This window comes from Aspergillus foveolatus (genome assembly GCF_047715535.1).
Source record: "Aspergillus foveolatus strain CBS 279.81 unplaced genomic scaffold BDW70scaffold_186, whole genome shotgun sequence".
Taxonomy (NCBI): domain Eukaryota; kingdom Fungi; phylum Ascomycota; class Eurotiomycetes; order Eurotiales; family Aspergillaceae; genus Aspergillus; species Aspergillus foveolatus.
This window is the reverse complement of record NW_027396250.1, coordinates 1-15,936: the sequence shown is the minus strand read 5'-3', so window position 1 is coordinate 15,936 and position 15,936 is coordinate 1. Positions and strand designations below refer to the sequence as shown.

Below are 15,936 nucleotides of genomic sequence, written 5' to 3'. Positions count from 1 at the left end.
CCGGGTAATGGGTTCATACTTTGGACCCAATACCCGCGCGGGTTGGGTAGTGGGTGCAAGGTCTGGACCCATTTGCGGGTTTTGGCGATGTCTAATTGTGTCCAGACCACCCACAAGGCGACGATGCACAAACCACGAAATGGTAACTACCTCTTTCGGCTGGCAGGCAGTAGTGACCTAGCCTCTGGTTTACTAATCTCGGTACAGATAGAGGACTCTTCAACCCTTTTCCGAGTTACCAATTTACTGGCTCTGTCAGACCCGTCTACCCACTCTCGCCGCGACGACCGGTCCCCAAAACTATTACGCATCCCGATTGGGCCGAGACCGGCATTCCAAGGCGGGAAATGCGCTTAAGCAGGTCAAAATGGGACCTCTTGGATGCAAAGGGCCAGCAGGCCATGCGCAAGGTGTGCCGGCTGGCGAGAGAAGTCCTCGACATAACGGCTGCAGAAGTGAAGCCCGGCGTCACTACAGACTACTTGGACGAAATCTGCCACAACGCCTGCATTGAGCGAGGGGTGAGTTAAGGTCACTCTGGATGATGAATTTGTAAGGAGGTGTACTAAAACGGGAAACAGTCATATCCTTCTCCACTCAACTACAACCACTTTCCCAAGTCAATTTGCACATCAGCAAATGAGGTGGTATGCCACGGCATTCCGGACCAGCGGGTCCTGCTCGATGGCGATATTTTGAACCTCGATGTTTCCCTGTACCACGGCGGATACCATGCCGATTTGAACGAGACCTACTACGTCGGGGATAAGGCTAAAGCGGATCCAGACTCGGTCAAACTCATTGAAACGACGCGACAGGCCTTGGACATGGCAATTGAGATCGTCAAGCCAGGTGTGCCGATTCGAGAGTTTGGCAAGATTATCGAAAAGCACGCGGCCTCAAGGGGTCTTGCCGTCATCAAGACGTGGGGCGGCCACGGTATCAACTCGGAGTTCCATCCTCCTCCTTGGATTCCGCACTATGCAAAGAACAAGGCTGTGGGAACATGTAAACCCGGGATGGCCTTCACTATTGAGCCTATTCTGACTCTGGGCGCCAACCGAGAGAAGTACTGGCCGGATGATTGGACGAATGTCACGGTAGATGGCAAGCGGACGGCACAGTTCGGTGAGTACACCTTTCCAGCAGGCAGTTGCAGGCTTCTATACTAATATGAAGATCGATAGAACATACTCTGCTTGTCACGGAAACGGGCGTCGAAGTCTTGACGGCCAGACTGGAGAACTCTCCGGGGGGGCCAATCCCCATACCGGAGGTTGTAAATGGAGTTGCTGACGGAGCTGCGAACGGATATGCGAACGGGACTGCTGATAACAAAAGCTGAAGAATGAGCAGCACGTGAATGGATTGGCCGGCCACAGAGGGGGTACCCAGGTGATAAGGATTTCCGTTGTCTGCAGACTTCGAAGCTCATGCTTCTGAGCCCGCGCCACATATTGTCCAAGGAGCTTATTTAACGCCCAAGTCACTACCCATTCTTAGCAACAAACCTGCGATAGACAAGTTTAAAGTAATTTGGGTGGCGCGGTTGGTGGTGCAAAATGGGCTTTCTCGAACTTTGATTTCCTTACTTTTTTAGAAAGATTTTAGACCCGATGTATCAGCTCTGGTACGGCACACCTCAGGCTCCAACACCACCAAATGTAATCGTTGAGCATACTCGTCGCGTCTCACTGTACTCCTTGCATGCAATGACAAACTGCTCTCCCAGGCTGGCTGCCAATCTGCCAAAGAAGGATTAAGAGACGCCTAGCCCGCGGTGAAAGAACATCCATTAGTCTGGCAACTAGCTCTGCATGACGCAGATTTTCACAGTTATGCCTTCTCCCTTGCCTCGATCGCCTTGTGCTTACCCTTGTTTTTGTGAAAGTACTCCTGGACCTTGGCTCTCGCGACTTGCACTGCCATAGCATCCTCCGCGGTGCTTGGTACATCAACATCCCGATCCAAATCTCCGTAAACCCCATTCTCTACCAACTCCCGAAGCACACGCCGTAAAAGTCTTGCCGGACCTCGTTTTTGGTATCATGCCTTTGCCTTGTACTATACCTCCCAAGGACGCGAATGCCCCAACCCGGCTCCTGACGAGCGACTGCACCTCTTGCGCGACGGTTGCTGCTGGTATGGCAGAGTCGGGATGATCTGGCGCAGAGAGGGAGATGAACGCAAACGGGCGCTGGCCTTTGAGGTCATCTGGAATAGCCACTACACATGTTTCTACGACCTGAGGGTGGGAGGCGATGGCTTCCTCAATGGCTCCTATAATTTGCCAGAATCAGTTATCGAAACCAGTGTCCCATAGAGGATAGAACTGACCACTGGACATTCGATACGCGCTGATGTTCAGCACGTCATCATTTCGACTCATCACATGAATATAGCCTTCGTGATCAATCCATCCTGCATCACCAGTACCCAGGAATCGGGACTCGAATCTCTTCAAATAACTTTCGTAAAACCGCTCCTCATCCAACCAGAGCGTGTTGAATGCCGTCGGCCCAAGAGGCAGGCCCAGCACAATATTACCCATCGACCCGGCTGGCACTTCTTCCCCACCGTCGTCCACGACCCGGATATCGAACCCTGGCATGGGCTTTCCTGCACTTCCTGGCTTAATTGGCGGGATGGCTTTGCTTGTCGCAATCTCCCTTCTCAAGCCGATCTGAGGCGCAATCGCTCGGCTAGTGATTGGGGACCCAGCTTCAGCCGACCACCAGTTATCGACGACATGCGCACTATTATTTCCGCCGTACTTGTCCATCAGCTCCTGGTACATGGAGACCAGGGTCGGCTCGGACCACTCGCCTGCCAGAAACAAAGCACGCAATGATCGCAAGCGTCCACGCTCTCCAACCTCCGACAGCTTGGCATTACTCGGATCGCATTGCTTGATGGCCCGCAGCGCCGTGGGTGTGGTAGACATGCTATTCACTTTGTGCTCCTCCACAATCCTCCAGAAAGCCGAGGTGTCAGGCGTCCCTACAGGCTTGCCTTCGTACAAGATAGTGGCCGCCTCGTTATCAGATTAGTCTATGGAAGCTTTGGGCATAAGAGAAAGAAGTTAAATAACAGGATAAGTCTTGTGATGGTAGTAACTGCAGTAGCCCTGGTTTTTTCGTGGTGCTCTTGCCAATTCCATCGTTCTTAGTATGTTTCCTCTTTCTGCTTTCTTTGATTCAGCGTTATAGATAGTGTAACTGGACTATCCTCGTGATTACGGCTCACTCAGATACCCCGGTAGGTGGGGGCCGGGTATAAATTCAATAGGGCAGCTGGTCTTGGGCCAGGATTATTCCGGGTTTCCCATTTTGTCGACATGAAGCCGATTCCGAATGGTACTCCTTGAAATCAAAATCATTGCTGTTCAACATGTTCCACAAGCTAAAGTATCAGTGGTCATATCAGCTCTCGCGCTATCGGGGTTATAGGTTCTGGCTTTCGCAAACTTGAGGTGCTTAGAGAGACTAATCCGGAGAACGAACTAATGTTAACTTCGCAAGCATTATCGCTGCTGTGCTACTCGGCTACGGATATTGTTTAAATTCAACTTTGTCTCACGCGTTCAATTTCTACGCAATGTGTCGACTAGGTGTTCTAATGGCTCTGCACTTGGAGCAGTCTGTCTAATATATATATTGCCGATGGGCTTGGAGGTCGGCAATGGACATCAAGCAAACGCAAAAGATCGAGATCATATGATATCAATCACAATCTCCAGACACGCCAGGCAGCGGCTACGCATCCAGAACAATTGTGTAGGCGAGCCCTCGCTCACGTCTCCGTATCGCCTCTCCCAGTGCCTAGTTCTGTGTAATCTCAACAGCAGCCGCAAGTTTAGGCTGCTGTGTCTCAGGCGTATTTTCCGGTGGATTGTTGGTCAGATCCGGCTCATCTACGAGCTGAAACCTCTGGGTCACAGCCGCACAAATAGGCCGGTGACAAACCATTCCGTACCAACGAGACACATTGGGATTCTGTCGCCTCCAAGCGTTGCCGTAGAAGAATTGGAAGCCAAGCGATATATTTCCGGCACAAAACAGATCGGCAAGCGATAGCCGGTCAAACGTGCGGTCTTGCAAGTGCTCCTCGACTACATCAACCGATCTCTGGGTCATGTTGGCAAACAACTCAACCTGGTCTCTATCGTAGGGGATCACGCCCAGCTGGGGCAGTAATTGCTGCGTCATGAGAACAAATATCTCGCTGTTGAAGAGAGACATCAACTTGATGATATCGGCGCATTCCTTCTTGTCGTGTCCGAGGAGAGTGGCCTGTTCGTTTTGAGCAGTGACTGAGGAATGTTGTCAGTTATAAACAGCGCCAACACAGATGAGTTAGACTAACTGAGGAGGGCAATTGCCATGCACTCAAAAAGGTTGAAACCATCTGCACCCTGAAAGGCAGGAACCTTGCCGAGCTTGCTGATGCTCAGATGGTCAGGAGTCCTTGGCGTCTCGCGAATATCCAGCTCGAGACCATTCGCCTTGGCGACAGCTTTGATAGCTATCGTCCGGCAATGGTCGCCCTGAACAGGAATACAGCAGTGAGTATGATTACGATGTTGTAACGCTTGGCAATTATACTTACAGGAAACGTGTACAAGGTTCCGAAGGTCATTTCGAAGAGTGTCTGTCTACGCGAATAACTCGAGGCTAATCAACTTTGCTTCCCTAGAGTGCCCTAGTTTGGTAACTTCTATATAAGATGCCTTTCCTTAGCGGCTGTTTTGCATTTGGATGATGACCGTCGAGGTTCGGAGGCAAGACCGATTACAGTTTAGCGTAAACCATGCCTATCAAGTACCGATACCACATATTCTCCATCCAAAGAGTTGCTCCGGCTATGTCTTACGCTTTGTCCTCCCTCGGTGGATGGAGTCCCTATTCCGTCTGCATCCGGAGTTGCAGATCCCGAGCATGGTCGGACTGGTGGTAAGTCCCTAGGACCGCGAGATCCACTCGCTTTTCAAGGAGCCTAGAGAAGACTCGGATCTGCAAGGTGGAGTTCATCGGGCAGGCCCGTGTCCTACGCGGATCTTACTGGATTAGCATTTTGGGCTCATTGGCTGAACGAGAGATCTCGTGTTCAGGCACTCTACAAGAATGTCTCTCCTCAAATATACTTGCTAGACTTGTACTGAAACAACCGAGTTGGGAAGGCAACACGACACATTACTCAAGAGGCGTTGATAGCGCCCTGGTCTCTGCCTTATACAGCCGATGTCTCTCCACAGCGCGCTTGGATGTAAGGCCCTCAACGTATATCTGCTTTTTAATGTTCCCGTTGGGAGTTAGTCAGCTCTAGCAGACCCTAAGGAGAAAGCTCCCGCGAAGCCCAGAGTTTCTTTACCCGGCGCAATTCCACTGATACATCCAATCTACGATTTGCGATCTAGACACCTGGCCCCGAGTGCTGGCTTTTACACACACCAGGGCAATCGCCACAATCATCAATAGAATGAGAAGTAGACAGAAGTGAAAAGTCCTCTATTCTTGAATACATTACTGATCTAGAGGCAATACAATATGCGGAAAGATAGGCAGAGGTTGAGAGTACCCTCTCTCAGTTTGAGTTATTTAATCTCAGGATTGGACCATGACAGAAACCCGTGACGGGTCCAAAGCCAGGACCCGTCCGGGATTTTGGCTAACCATCGACTTTAACTGCTAAGAACACGATTTGCAAAAAGTATTCTAACCAGGCTATATTTTCTGCATAGAAATGTTGAGATTCCTAAGTAGTAGGGTTTATATAGCAAGTTCGTACTGTTTGCCAGCCCAAGGTCTAACCAAGATCAGTAAGAGAGCAAGTCCTTCAGGACGCTGAATGCAGAGCTTGCTCTTCATACCACCACCTGTAGTATTCGGTGATTTATTGGTATCTAACCAGTCTGGTTATTTCCCGCAAATAGTCACCTCTCGTCATCCGTTTTGCCACCAACTATCCTTTGATGCTAATGATACTACGAGCTTTATTACACTAAATGAAATTCTGAAAAACTATAAAAGTAGATGGTCCTGGCAAGCTCAAGTAGGCCCTCGTTCCTTAGTTGCTGCGGATAATGCGTGGAAGAGTGATGGGAAAGATGCTCAGAACTGCGCGAGGTTAGTGCCGTCGACAATCTTCCATGATATCCACAAAGTCGGTGGCCGGCGCGCTAAGTCCCGATCGAAGTGTAGACCCGCCGTCTCCTCAACTTCTCGCAATCCATAGCGCGATCGGACGTACCCTTCATCTCAGCGCTGCTGGTGAAGATATTAATGATTATATTCGGGACTTAGAGGAGATGAAGGGTGGTGAAGTGATGCAAGACAGATCTACACGTCTCGATGATTATGTTTGGTTCAGGCTCAGGGAGAGGTCTATTCACTAGAATAATGTTGGATGCTCTCCAGGCAAAAGTGTGGTGTTGACTCATCGTGATGTAGTATAACGTATCCCGTAAGCGAATGGGCCATGCAAGCAAGCGGGTCACCTCTGTATTCCATATAAGCTGGTGTCTTTTCATACTTTACGTACCTCTGGCAGGGCTTGGAAATTCAGCTTACATGGCACGCTAGACCTAAACTCGGGCTGTGATTGCATGGAACTTACAAAACAAATCAATAACAGACGCGTAAAATAATGATGAAAGCCCGGTGCCATCGAATGCGAGACCACCACCACGATGGCAGGGTGAAAGGTGGGCAGACAGGAGACTGGGCCATTTTCACACGATGAATGTTGCTGACCAATCTTTCAAACTCCTCACAGCAGACAGATGTCCCTACTCAACTCTTGAGGTTGCTTTCATGCTATATCGAGATTTCAAGGGGTGTGGATGAGGTTGTTCACTCTAGTATTAGGAGAGTAATGAGATGAAATATATTACGGTTTGTTGCGCCCCATTTAGTAGTGTCATTCCTGGTTTCTCTCCAAGTCTGTGATCTATATTGCTAGTGACCTGAATGTATACAACATAGTACAGATTGTAACAAGACTCCGGCCAAACTGGCGCTTGGACCGGTGTGAATGAATTGTGCCATCTATCATTTACCCGATCAGAAAAGGGTCGATAAACAACATTAATGGTAGAAAGGGACGCAATGCCCTCTCCAGCGTACATGGGAATCTAGGCTTGACAAAATCTCCCGTCTGATCCGATTCATAATAAATACCAAGCTAGATTGATAGTGACTCAATTTATTAGTGGAGACTAGGCCAAACAAATCAGCAGGCGATACGGCATGCACTGTCCCTAACAGTGGGCTAAAATGCAGGGTCTTAAGTTATACGAGTCATACCAAGATTATGTACCAAAAAGGTGAGCTGTTAGTCCATTGCTATCTGGGCTTTCTAACTTCATATTTTGTACTACATGACTTAGTAGCCTTTCCCCCTACCCCGGCGCAATGGGCCCGCCCTTGGCTGTAACCCAACCATCTTCTTCCCCTCCTTGGTTTCAACGTATGGGGCCTCCTCGTAAAGCCCCACAAGATCTAATGTTTTATAGGGTGAACTTGGCCTCATACTCGGATCTGCCACGGACGCGTGAAGCAGAACACGCAAAATTGACGACAAGACTGTTGCCAGCTCTTCCGGCTGGAAGCCAACATGATCCAGAGTGAGTTTTCGATCAAGCCACATAGCCTGGGACCCGAAACCACGCTCGACATGATCCTGGTCTAGCATGACATGTGGTTTCTTTCCCGTCCAGTCCTCCTCATATTCAAGAATCTGCTTGAGATTGATTCCGCACTCGCTAGCCCTGTGCTGGAGATACTCCTCATAGTACTTATTAGGGCTCCATTTTGTATCCATGACTAATTCAGCATTGTTCGGGATAACAACAAGGGTGGCAAATGAGTCTTTGTAGTCCGCGTGTATACAGGGTCCCACAACTGTAGGATCATTGACGGACGCAGGCGCATAAGTTCTCGATATGTAGCTTCATGCGCAACCTGTGGGTACCAGATGGGGTCAGGGAGAGCAGACTCCGGTGTCAAGTCAGTCAACCAAGACAAATCATTGTTCATGACACAGCGTGAATGGATGACCCGCCGGATAAATTCATCTTTAGCCGCGCGTGGCTGCATGAGCCACCGCTTTGCAAAAAGGGGACGATGGTGAATTCCACGGACAATGCACGGAGTCTCTCTCTCAATTTGTTTCGGCTGCCGGAGTCGGGGGTAGCGGTCGATATTTCCTGACCAAGCTGCCATGAGTATGAGCAGGTCCTTATCCACAGTCGGCAAGTCCGGGGATAGTGGGGTGTAGAGAAGTTCTATAGCCTGCGGGTCGACTGGCCGTGCAAGCGGCTTTATCCCATCAGTGTCAATGCAGCGATCCTCGGTGATGTCGAAGACTACTTCTACAAGGAAGAGATGCGCACCGGCCAGTGGCTCCGGGTGCAGGCAGTGGTTGTAGTCATCCATGTAGGTGTAGCGGACTGGTGGCTCCATGATTGCCTCGTAAATCTCATGCCCTGATTTGCGGTTATCATGTGCCTCCTCGGCGAGAGTCACTTCTGGAAGGAGATGGAGTTCATGATACAGGGTAGTATAACGCCCCACAGCGCATGCCCGACCAACCTGGTAACGTAAGAGAGTATTACCCGGGTAATGAGTTAAGAGCTGTTTGAGGGTCTCTTCTCTGGGAATATCAAGATGCCAGAAGCAGTACGGGAAGTGCTCTGGGGAAGTCATTACTGGGACTCTGTTGCTCATGATTGCACGTGCGTTGAGAGAGCGGGTGGCCATCGGCAGCTTGGGGTTCCCATCAGCTCTTGGACAAAGCCATCATGATAGCGAATGCCTCTAATAAGACAGCATATCGAAACCCGGCTGCTCAATGAGGATGGAATGGCTCTCCCTTGAAGGCGGCGGCCTGCTCGTCGATGAGTGACATTACTTGCAGTCTAATAAAGAAGTCACAATAAAATTAGGAGAGAAGATGCGGTGTTAGTAGACAGGTAGTAGCTAAATAATGTGAGTTTAATGATGGCCATTCAATCCGCACATGATTGAAGGCGAGTCATTCTTGAGCGGGGTTTGATTCCTGCGTTCAGAGCCAAGCCGTATAAATGAAGTGAAAACCCAGACCAGCTTAGCCGCTGTGGGGTGTATGTGGTGTGAGAGTGACAAGATTGGAGAAAGCAAGAGTTCGAATAGTTCAATCCGCATGTTCAGGGTTCAGGTCCGGGATCTATTTGCACTAGTGTAAGAGATGATGTGTCCAAGTAAGCATATTCCTAACTGGACCAAAGAGATCACTATGATCAAACCCTATAGCCTATCTGCCCAGATTGCCTCTATTAGGCTAACCTGCTTGTTACAACTAGTATCTGTATCTACCTATCCCAGGCTCCAGGGCCGCATTGAATAATTCTATCCACTCGGTCAATCTCGCCATCCGGCGCGGCCCATGCATGTGCTTTGCACTCGTTAGCTGGACCCTAGCGCCCTTAAGTTCTATTGTTGGGCGCTCACTAGCAGTCCACTTCATGGTCTAATACCATCTTACAGCCGATCGTACCTGTCCGAATGACCGAGTCCTTAGCAAGAACGGTCATACTTGCGACATGGTTGAGGCATAGTACTTACGAACCATGTACGGAAGTCTAGAGGCCGAAAATTGTCCGCTTCAACAAACCCGATGATGTTACGCTGAACTCCGCATGCCTTCCTTTGGGTTGACTGTAGATGCTGTCCTGAATGCAGTCATCTTGATTGGGAGACCTGGCTGAACGAGAAAACCGTCTCAGATCCACGGTGATCCTCTTAGATGGGTGCGGACTGCTGCTAGGTACGTAGACACTATACCCATTTGATTTGATAGCTGCTTTTCCGCGTGAATCAAGCTCCCCCATCGTCTATGTCAAGAAAGTAGCGGTCTAGTACATCGGCGCAGTTATAGTCGTGGTGTGCGGAAAACCAAGTCTACCCGTTCCAGGGCCTGGTAGGCGAATAAATCTATAGGTCGGGCTTCTCTAATTTACACCCACTAACAGCGCTGCCATCACTGAAAACAGGGACGTTACCCGTTAGATGAACTGCCCTGCGACAGCTCAGGAGAAACACACTGGAAATTAGACGGCTGGCGGCTGAATTCGTCGACCCCAACGCTTGTCATCCCGGCTGAAATCACCCCCTAAAAAACGTCAGAGCTCACTTATACAGGCAACAGAGAGCAGGTTGGAACGCAGGGGTAAATCGAGTTCACCATAATATATTGCACGGATAATTTTGCAGCGAGACTATGGATCAATGGATACATTCCGCCTTCGAAGCGCCATTCGATACAAGGTAGGCAGTTAGGGCAAGAGCTCTATTAGTGGAAAACAAAGCGATGAATTCTGCGTACAGCTAGAAATTTTCATGTCCCAGCTCAGCAGCACCTCCATCCTCGTCTTGTGTCACGTCAAATGTCTGAAACCCAGCAACAGAGGGTTATATTGATAATTAGGGCTGGCGTATCCCGCGTTGCGGCCTCTGAAGAATAGGCTGCAATCTAGAGATCATCTAAGAAAAAGCTAAGTTGGGCCTTCACCTTATTCAACCGCGCTTGAGAAAATTGTCGTATGGAGATTCGAGCTGACACCCGTGTTGTTGACCAAGACCATCAACCAATTCGTTCGTGCCTTGACTTTCTTAACAAAATCGTTGCAGTCCGACCTGTGCTTTAGACTGCAGGTGAGTACCTCGCACGTGCCGAGCCCTAGCAAATGGAATCATTCTGTCGTGCTCTTTAATGCAGCTTCCTTGAGGTTAGATTTCAATTATGGCTGCCTCAGGCGCGAAGCAAGCAATTCCGTAGTAGGCGATGACGTAGGGGGTCAAGCACTGCGTCAGCGGCTGAGAATTAGGCTATGACTTGGATTCCAGGGACCTCTCCCATTTCATGCTGCGCCATTGGATGTGGCCTGAACCTTGTGGGCCTACATCTAGCCGGATCGCGATCTGTGCCATCAAGCCGTTCATAAGTGACGTCATGACCAAAGTCGGACCCCTGAGCAACATCAGACTCTGAAAATTGGCGATGACGATGCGTAGCCCTCGATAAGGATATAAGAATCCTTCTTGACCTTTGCAAATATCTTCTGTTTTACTATCAACTCAGAATACCACACAAGCCTACAAACACTCAAAGAAAATAACACCGAGCTCAACTCGATATAATCACCACAATGGAGACCATCAAGGTAAGTATGCAATACACTAAACCCTCTTTATCTTCTATGTTCCCATCCCTAACAGCTGTCGCTAGAACACCGTCAACTACGTTACCGAGTCCATCCAGGGCGCCGGCGCAACAGCCTCGAAGGAGGTGAACAAGGACGTCGCCAAGGACAATAACGCCGACCTGACTACGCGCGCCACTGCTGCCAAGGACGCTCTCTTCGACAAAAAGGATGAGAAGGTCCATGAGACTCAGGCCGATGTCTACAAGGGTACGTATCGCGTTTACCTGGTCCCAGAAACGACGAGCATTCGGTCACCGATGGTTTGCTAATGTTGCATAATATATATAGAAGCCGCCAAGCACTAAATATACCCAACGATTGAAGGAGAGATAATTACGCGCAAGTCAATCAGCTCTAGTCAGCGCTGGATCGCTTAATCGCCACCACGCTATGTACTTTGATGAATAATGACATTCTCATTTTACGCTGTTCCACCATTGTTATTCTCTCCAACAAATACACCCGTAAAAGCAGTAAACTAAAACACAATATCGTCTATAAATCTCCGCTCAATTTCCGCTTTAAGTGTTCGGACATAACTCTCTAGGACTCAGTATCTGAGCCTTAACAAACTGCTGGGAGCAACTCCCACCTCCTATCCACATCATCTCCAACATAAGCCTAAAGATGAGCTCCCTAAGATTTCCGCCTTTGACGATCTTCACCCAGGGAAACGTGTCCCCTTGGCAAACCAGGTCGCTCCCCAACTCCTGCAGATAAAACTCTTAATTGAAGCCTGATATCATCGGCGACTTTTCCAAAATCTCCTGGAGCTCCCCTAGGAAGGGTTAGACACTTCATTTGAAATGATGGTGTTGGTGCTGAACGCGCTTCCACTTACTCTGCGGCAGTCTGCTGTGGCAGGAAGCCTAAAATCGCCGATTGGTACTATTGGGACTGGACCAGGCGCAACAACCCAGGCCGGTAGATTATTATTGTGGGACAAGATACATACTTGGAAGACAGGTTTTCCAACGTATGACTTGTTGCCATATCCCGTATGGTTGCCATATCCCGTATCCATGAGCCTGGCTTGCAGGATGATGACCCGGCCGGAGACCCAGGCAGTCTGCCGTAGGGCAGAATATTAAGGGGATCTCAGCTCCTGTGAATCCATATCGATTGATATCATTAGTGGTATGGAATTGTCATGTGACGATCATTGTGTACACCAGGTGTACAGGATGAACCGCTGGCTGGCTTACGCCACGTGATATAAGCGGCCTAATCTCCAACCTCTGAGGATCTGAACTCTCAATTTATCGTAATGAGAGATTGAAGAAGGGATCTACCGTCAACGAGATAGATAATCAATCGTCATATGGCGTCCGATCTTTAAGAGGCTACGTTTGTGTAGTTGATACAGTTTCCTTCTGCCTTTTCCCCTTTGAGCATCCACAACAATTAGCGTAGCTTTCGCGTAACTATAGCGTAACTTCGAATAACAACAATCATACTTCATACATCGCATGAACCTTGCTCATTGCAACATGACTCCCCCGGCAGAGACAACTACCTTCGGGCATCTTATGAGAAACAAACGAAGTAATGTTTCGCGCTTGACTAAAGGAGGAAAGCACTTGAAAAAAAATATGCTAAAGCAGCATGTCTCCATGGATAAGGGTGTCAGTATATGATACATTTTGCTGATTTTTTCTCCGTTTCCCCGAGTCCGTTGTGCCCAAAGGACGACAATGCTATCCACCAGCACCCTGGCACGCATACCGTAATAATCGAAAGACTGTGTCTATATAAATGGTGTATTATACAGCTCTTGTTACATCTCGGCTGAATTACCCGCAGGATGTGCCGAATTGGCCAACCTCGGACTTCAATCCATGCGGGGTATCAATCCGTAGATTCCTAATATGCTGACGATCCCCGCTTTCCTTCATGTGCTGGGTGTAAGACGCTACCTATAGACCATTCAAGGCATTCATTTTTCCAAAAAAAAAAAAAAAAAAAGAAAAATACTCTTTGTTTTCATACTACTTCTACGTCGTCACGCAGCCGCCAACTAGGTTTCGAATTCACACCACTGCGCAATGAATCGCCTCGAGGGAAAAATAGCCATAGTCACAGGCTCAGCAGGTGGCATCGGTCGCGCGATCTCACTCAAGCTCGCCGGTGCAGGGGCTATAGTAGTCTGCGGTGACATCGCAGAAATAGCCAAGGGTGATACTGTGTCCACGCACGAAACTATAATCCAGCAAGGTGGTCGCGCCGAGTTCGTGAAGCTTGATGTCTCCGACGCCGCACAGGTAGAAAATATCGTGCAGCACGCCGTGCAAAAGTTTGGGAGGCTGGATATGTAGGTTCCCTCCCAAGATAAGCTGAATCTCCCTACTCTACGGTTGCCCTGTTCTGAATCCCGCAAGAGCGTGGCAAATACTAAACCTAAACCAGAATGATAAACAATGCCGGCGTCGCATCCGAAGCGGCAAATCCAAAGCCGATCTGGGAGTTCGACCAATCTGTCTGGGACCGCGACATCTCTGTGAACAGCAAGGGGGTCTTTCTCGGCTGCAAATACGCATCAGCACAGATGATCAAACAAGAGCCCCGAACCTCCGGAGATCGGGGCTGGATCCTCAATCTCGCAAGCGTATTGGGGCTGCATGGAGCGCCAGGTGTCACCGGGTATGTAGCGTCGAAGCATGCCGTCATGGGAATAACGAAGGCTGCGGCGCTGGATTGTGCAAAGTTACGCGTGCATGTCAATGCGCTTTGTCCGGGATGTACGTATACGTCTTCCTTCTTTTCTTTTTCCCTTTTTTATCCTCACCTGGTTGCTGCAGTTCCTGAAACAGCGAGTAGATACAGATACAGCGTTCATAGCCGACTTAACCACCGAGCAACGGGCCGTAGTGGAGAGAATGCACCCGTTTCGCGGGCTGGGACGGCCAGAGGATATAGCCAATGCGGCGCTATTTCTGGTTTCGGAGGAGAACACCTGGGTTAGCGGTGTTGGACTGGCTGTTGATGGCGGATATACGGCTATATAATCCAGGTTGAGGAAACAACGGCGAATAGGCGCGCCTTTTGTCGCAGCATGTATACAGCTACCCTATGTTGACAAGGGTCTTGCAGATCTACGAGACGTATCCTATTGTCGATTATTTTTCTATTTTGTTGAGGTAAATCGCAAAATGGCTACCGGGACTCAGTATGATCTTACGAATTCGTTATTCAAGTGTCCCTGAGTATCAGAGAAAGTCCAGCAACGATGTTGAGCCCCTAGTGAAATCAATGCACCCAGTCGTTTTCTTTCTCTTCCCTAGCCGGGGCCTTACTCCCAATTGTAACTGCAAACCATCTGTTAACAAGTGAACAATGTCCGCCAAGAAGAAGAGTATATGACGCTGTCCTGATAAACGCAATTGTAATGGGGAAAATTACTCCATGCGCCGTCGAGATCATAATCATGTAGGCATCGACCTCGACCTGAATAACCAACTCCGTCATCAAAGATACAACCTGCAGCGATTGGGAACGCGTCGAGGAATCCGCGACACTTATAGCAGGCTGTTATGCTTTTAAAACGACCTCGCCGACGCCTGGATCCACGGCCAATTCGAGCTTGTGTTCCGATGCGGCGAAACGAATCCGACTTGGTTTCAAGCCAAGATTGAAGATGTTTCCTCCGCCATGATGTGACTATTTATGGATTAAAATATCAATAGTGAAATTCCATGCTTTTTTCTGCGCATGTCACTAGCCGGCTTGATAGACATTCTAACTTTGTTTTAACGAAAGACAGGAAAATGAGCCAACCGAACAGAGAGGGGAAAAGCCGCGAGAGTTACTAGTGGTGACCAAAAGGCAGTGCCAGAAATTAGAGCAGCCACACCATACCAACGGTTCATATCAGTATGATAATCTGTCTGTCAAAGGGCATAGGAAGCCACACCTGTTCTTTCAGATGACCAGTTTCGCGCTTTTTTGTCAACCTCTTTGTCTGCGAAATTCTCTATACGCTTTCGGCATTCCTTCCTGAATACTCCATTATTGCGTTCTGCTGGCCCAGCTTCTGGAGCTGCACAATTATCCTAACTGTCATCTGCATTAAGACCTTCTTCATAACAGTTGCACCCGTAGTCCTTATAAACTGGCTGGCCCGGCATGCACGGGTACGGGCGCCAAGGCTCTCGGCTCGGGCCGATCCACGGCTGCTTGAGATTCTCGGTCCCTGGGGAGGGCTGCTCGCAGGGAGCGACGGAGACGGGTGCGCAGCTAGGTGGCTAGAATGGATGAGGCGACTGCATAGCGGCCGCAAGGACATACAATTCCAAACCTGGTAGGTTGAGTTGCGTAGGATGCTACCTATGGCGGTCGCCAGAGCTCAGCTGTAGGATATGAATGGAAAGAGAACGAGAAAAAAAAGACACGTGGGGAGTAGTAGGAGAAGTTCAGGAAGACCAGGTAAACTGGATCAATATTCTATTAGTAAGAAGGACTCTGTAACGTATTTCCCAGGTCCGCCGTAGTTCCCGGGTCTGCCGTGGAAAACTATGCTTGCTCAATTTTAATGTACTATACAACAACCAAAAGTGATTCAAATTGAATAAACTAAATTCCGTAACGATTAGGACAGCTGGTTCTCTTATGCCCCTGAATATTACATTCTGAACATGTTGGTGGAGTACGTTTAGGTATACCTAAACTTTGAGGAGTATCACCACCAGCATCCCCCC

General features: G+C 49.0%; 6 protein-coding genes across 6 annotated transcripts; 3 read left to right on the top strand and 3 right to left on the bottom strand.

The window, feature by feature from the left end:
* Nucleotides 1–87: 87 nt before the first annotated feature.
* Nucleotides 88–1,345, top strand: fpaI (putative methionine aminopeptidase, type I; the record flags this gene model as incomplete). Its single annotated transcript, XM_073741640.1, has 4 exons — nt 88–142; nt 208–521; nt 582–1,128; nt 1,188–1,345. 4 exons carry the CDS (start codon nt 88–90, stop codon nt 1,343–1,345), a joined length of 1,074 nt encoding a protein of 357 aa, XP_073590663.1.
* Nucleotides 1,346–1,836: 491 nt separating this feature from the next.
* Nucleotides 1,837–2,944, bottom strand: BDW70DRAFT_165055 (uncharacterized protein; the record flags this gene model as incomplete). Its single annotated transcript, XM_073741639.1, has 3 exons — nt 1,837–1,991; nt 2,071–2,280; nt 2,338–2,944. 3 exons carry the CDS (start codon nt 2,942–2,944, stop codon nt 1,837–1,839), a joined length of 972 nt encoding a protein of 323 aa, XP_073590662.1.
* Nucleotides 2,945–3,821: 877 nt separating this feature from the next.
* psoE (glutathione S-transferase psoE) lies at nt 3,822–4,638 on the bottom strand (the record flags this gene model as incomplete). Its single annotated transcript, XM_073739895.1, has 3 exons — nt 3,822–4,312; nt 4,366–4,546; nt 4,609–4,638. 3 exons carry the CDS (start codon nt 4,636–4,638, stop codon nt 3,822–3,824), a joined length of 702 nt encoding a protein of 233 aa, XP_073590661.1.
* Nucleotides 4,639–7,383: 2,745 nt separating this feature from the next.
* BDW70DRAFT_165053 (uncharacterized protein) lies at nt 7,384–8,726 on the bottom strand (the record flags this gene model as incomplete). The annotated part of the gene is made up of 2 exons (XM_073741638.1): nt 7,384–7,868; nt 7,922–8,726. The coding sequence occupies 2 exons, from the start codon at nt 8,724–8,726 to the stop codon at nt 7,384–7,386; spliced, it is 1,290 nt and encodes a 429-aa protein (XP_073590660.1).
* Nucleotides 8,727–11,077: 2,351 nt separating this feature from the next.
* Nucleotides 11,078–11,676, top strand: BDW70DRAFT_145794 (glucose-repressible protein Grg1). The gene is made up of 3 exons (XM_073738481.1): nt 11,078–11,200; nt 11,266–11,449; nt 11,531–11,676. Exons 1-3 carry the CDS (start codon nt 11,186–11,188, stop codon nt 11,545–11,547), a joined length of 216 nt encoding a protein of 71 aa, XP_073590659.1. The 5' UTR covers nt 11,078–11,185; the 3' UTR covers nt 11,548–11,676.
* A 1,611-nt stretch (nt 11,677–13,287) lies between these two features.
* On the top strand, nt 13,288–14,247 carry BDW70DRAFT_167361 (SDR family NAD(P)-dependent oxidoreductase; the record flags this gene model as incomplete). The annotated part of the gene is made up of 3 exons (XM_073742211.1): nt 13,288–13,553; nt 13,649–13,980; nt 14,060–14,247. The coding sequence occupies 3 exons, from the start codon at nt 13,288–13,290 to the stop codon at nt 14,245–14,247; spliced, it is 786 nt and encodes a 261-aa protein (XP_073590658.1).
* Between the last annotated feature and the right edge of the window lie 1,689 nt (nt 14,248–15,936).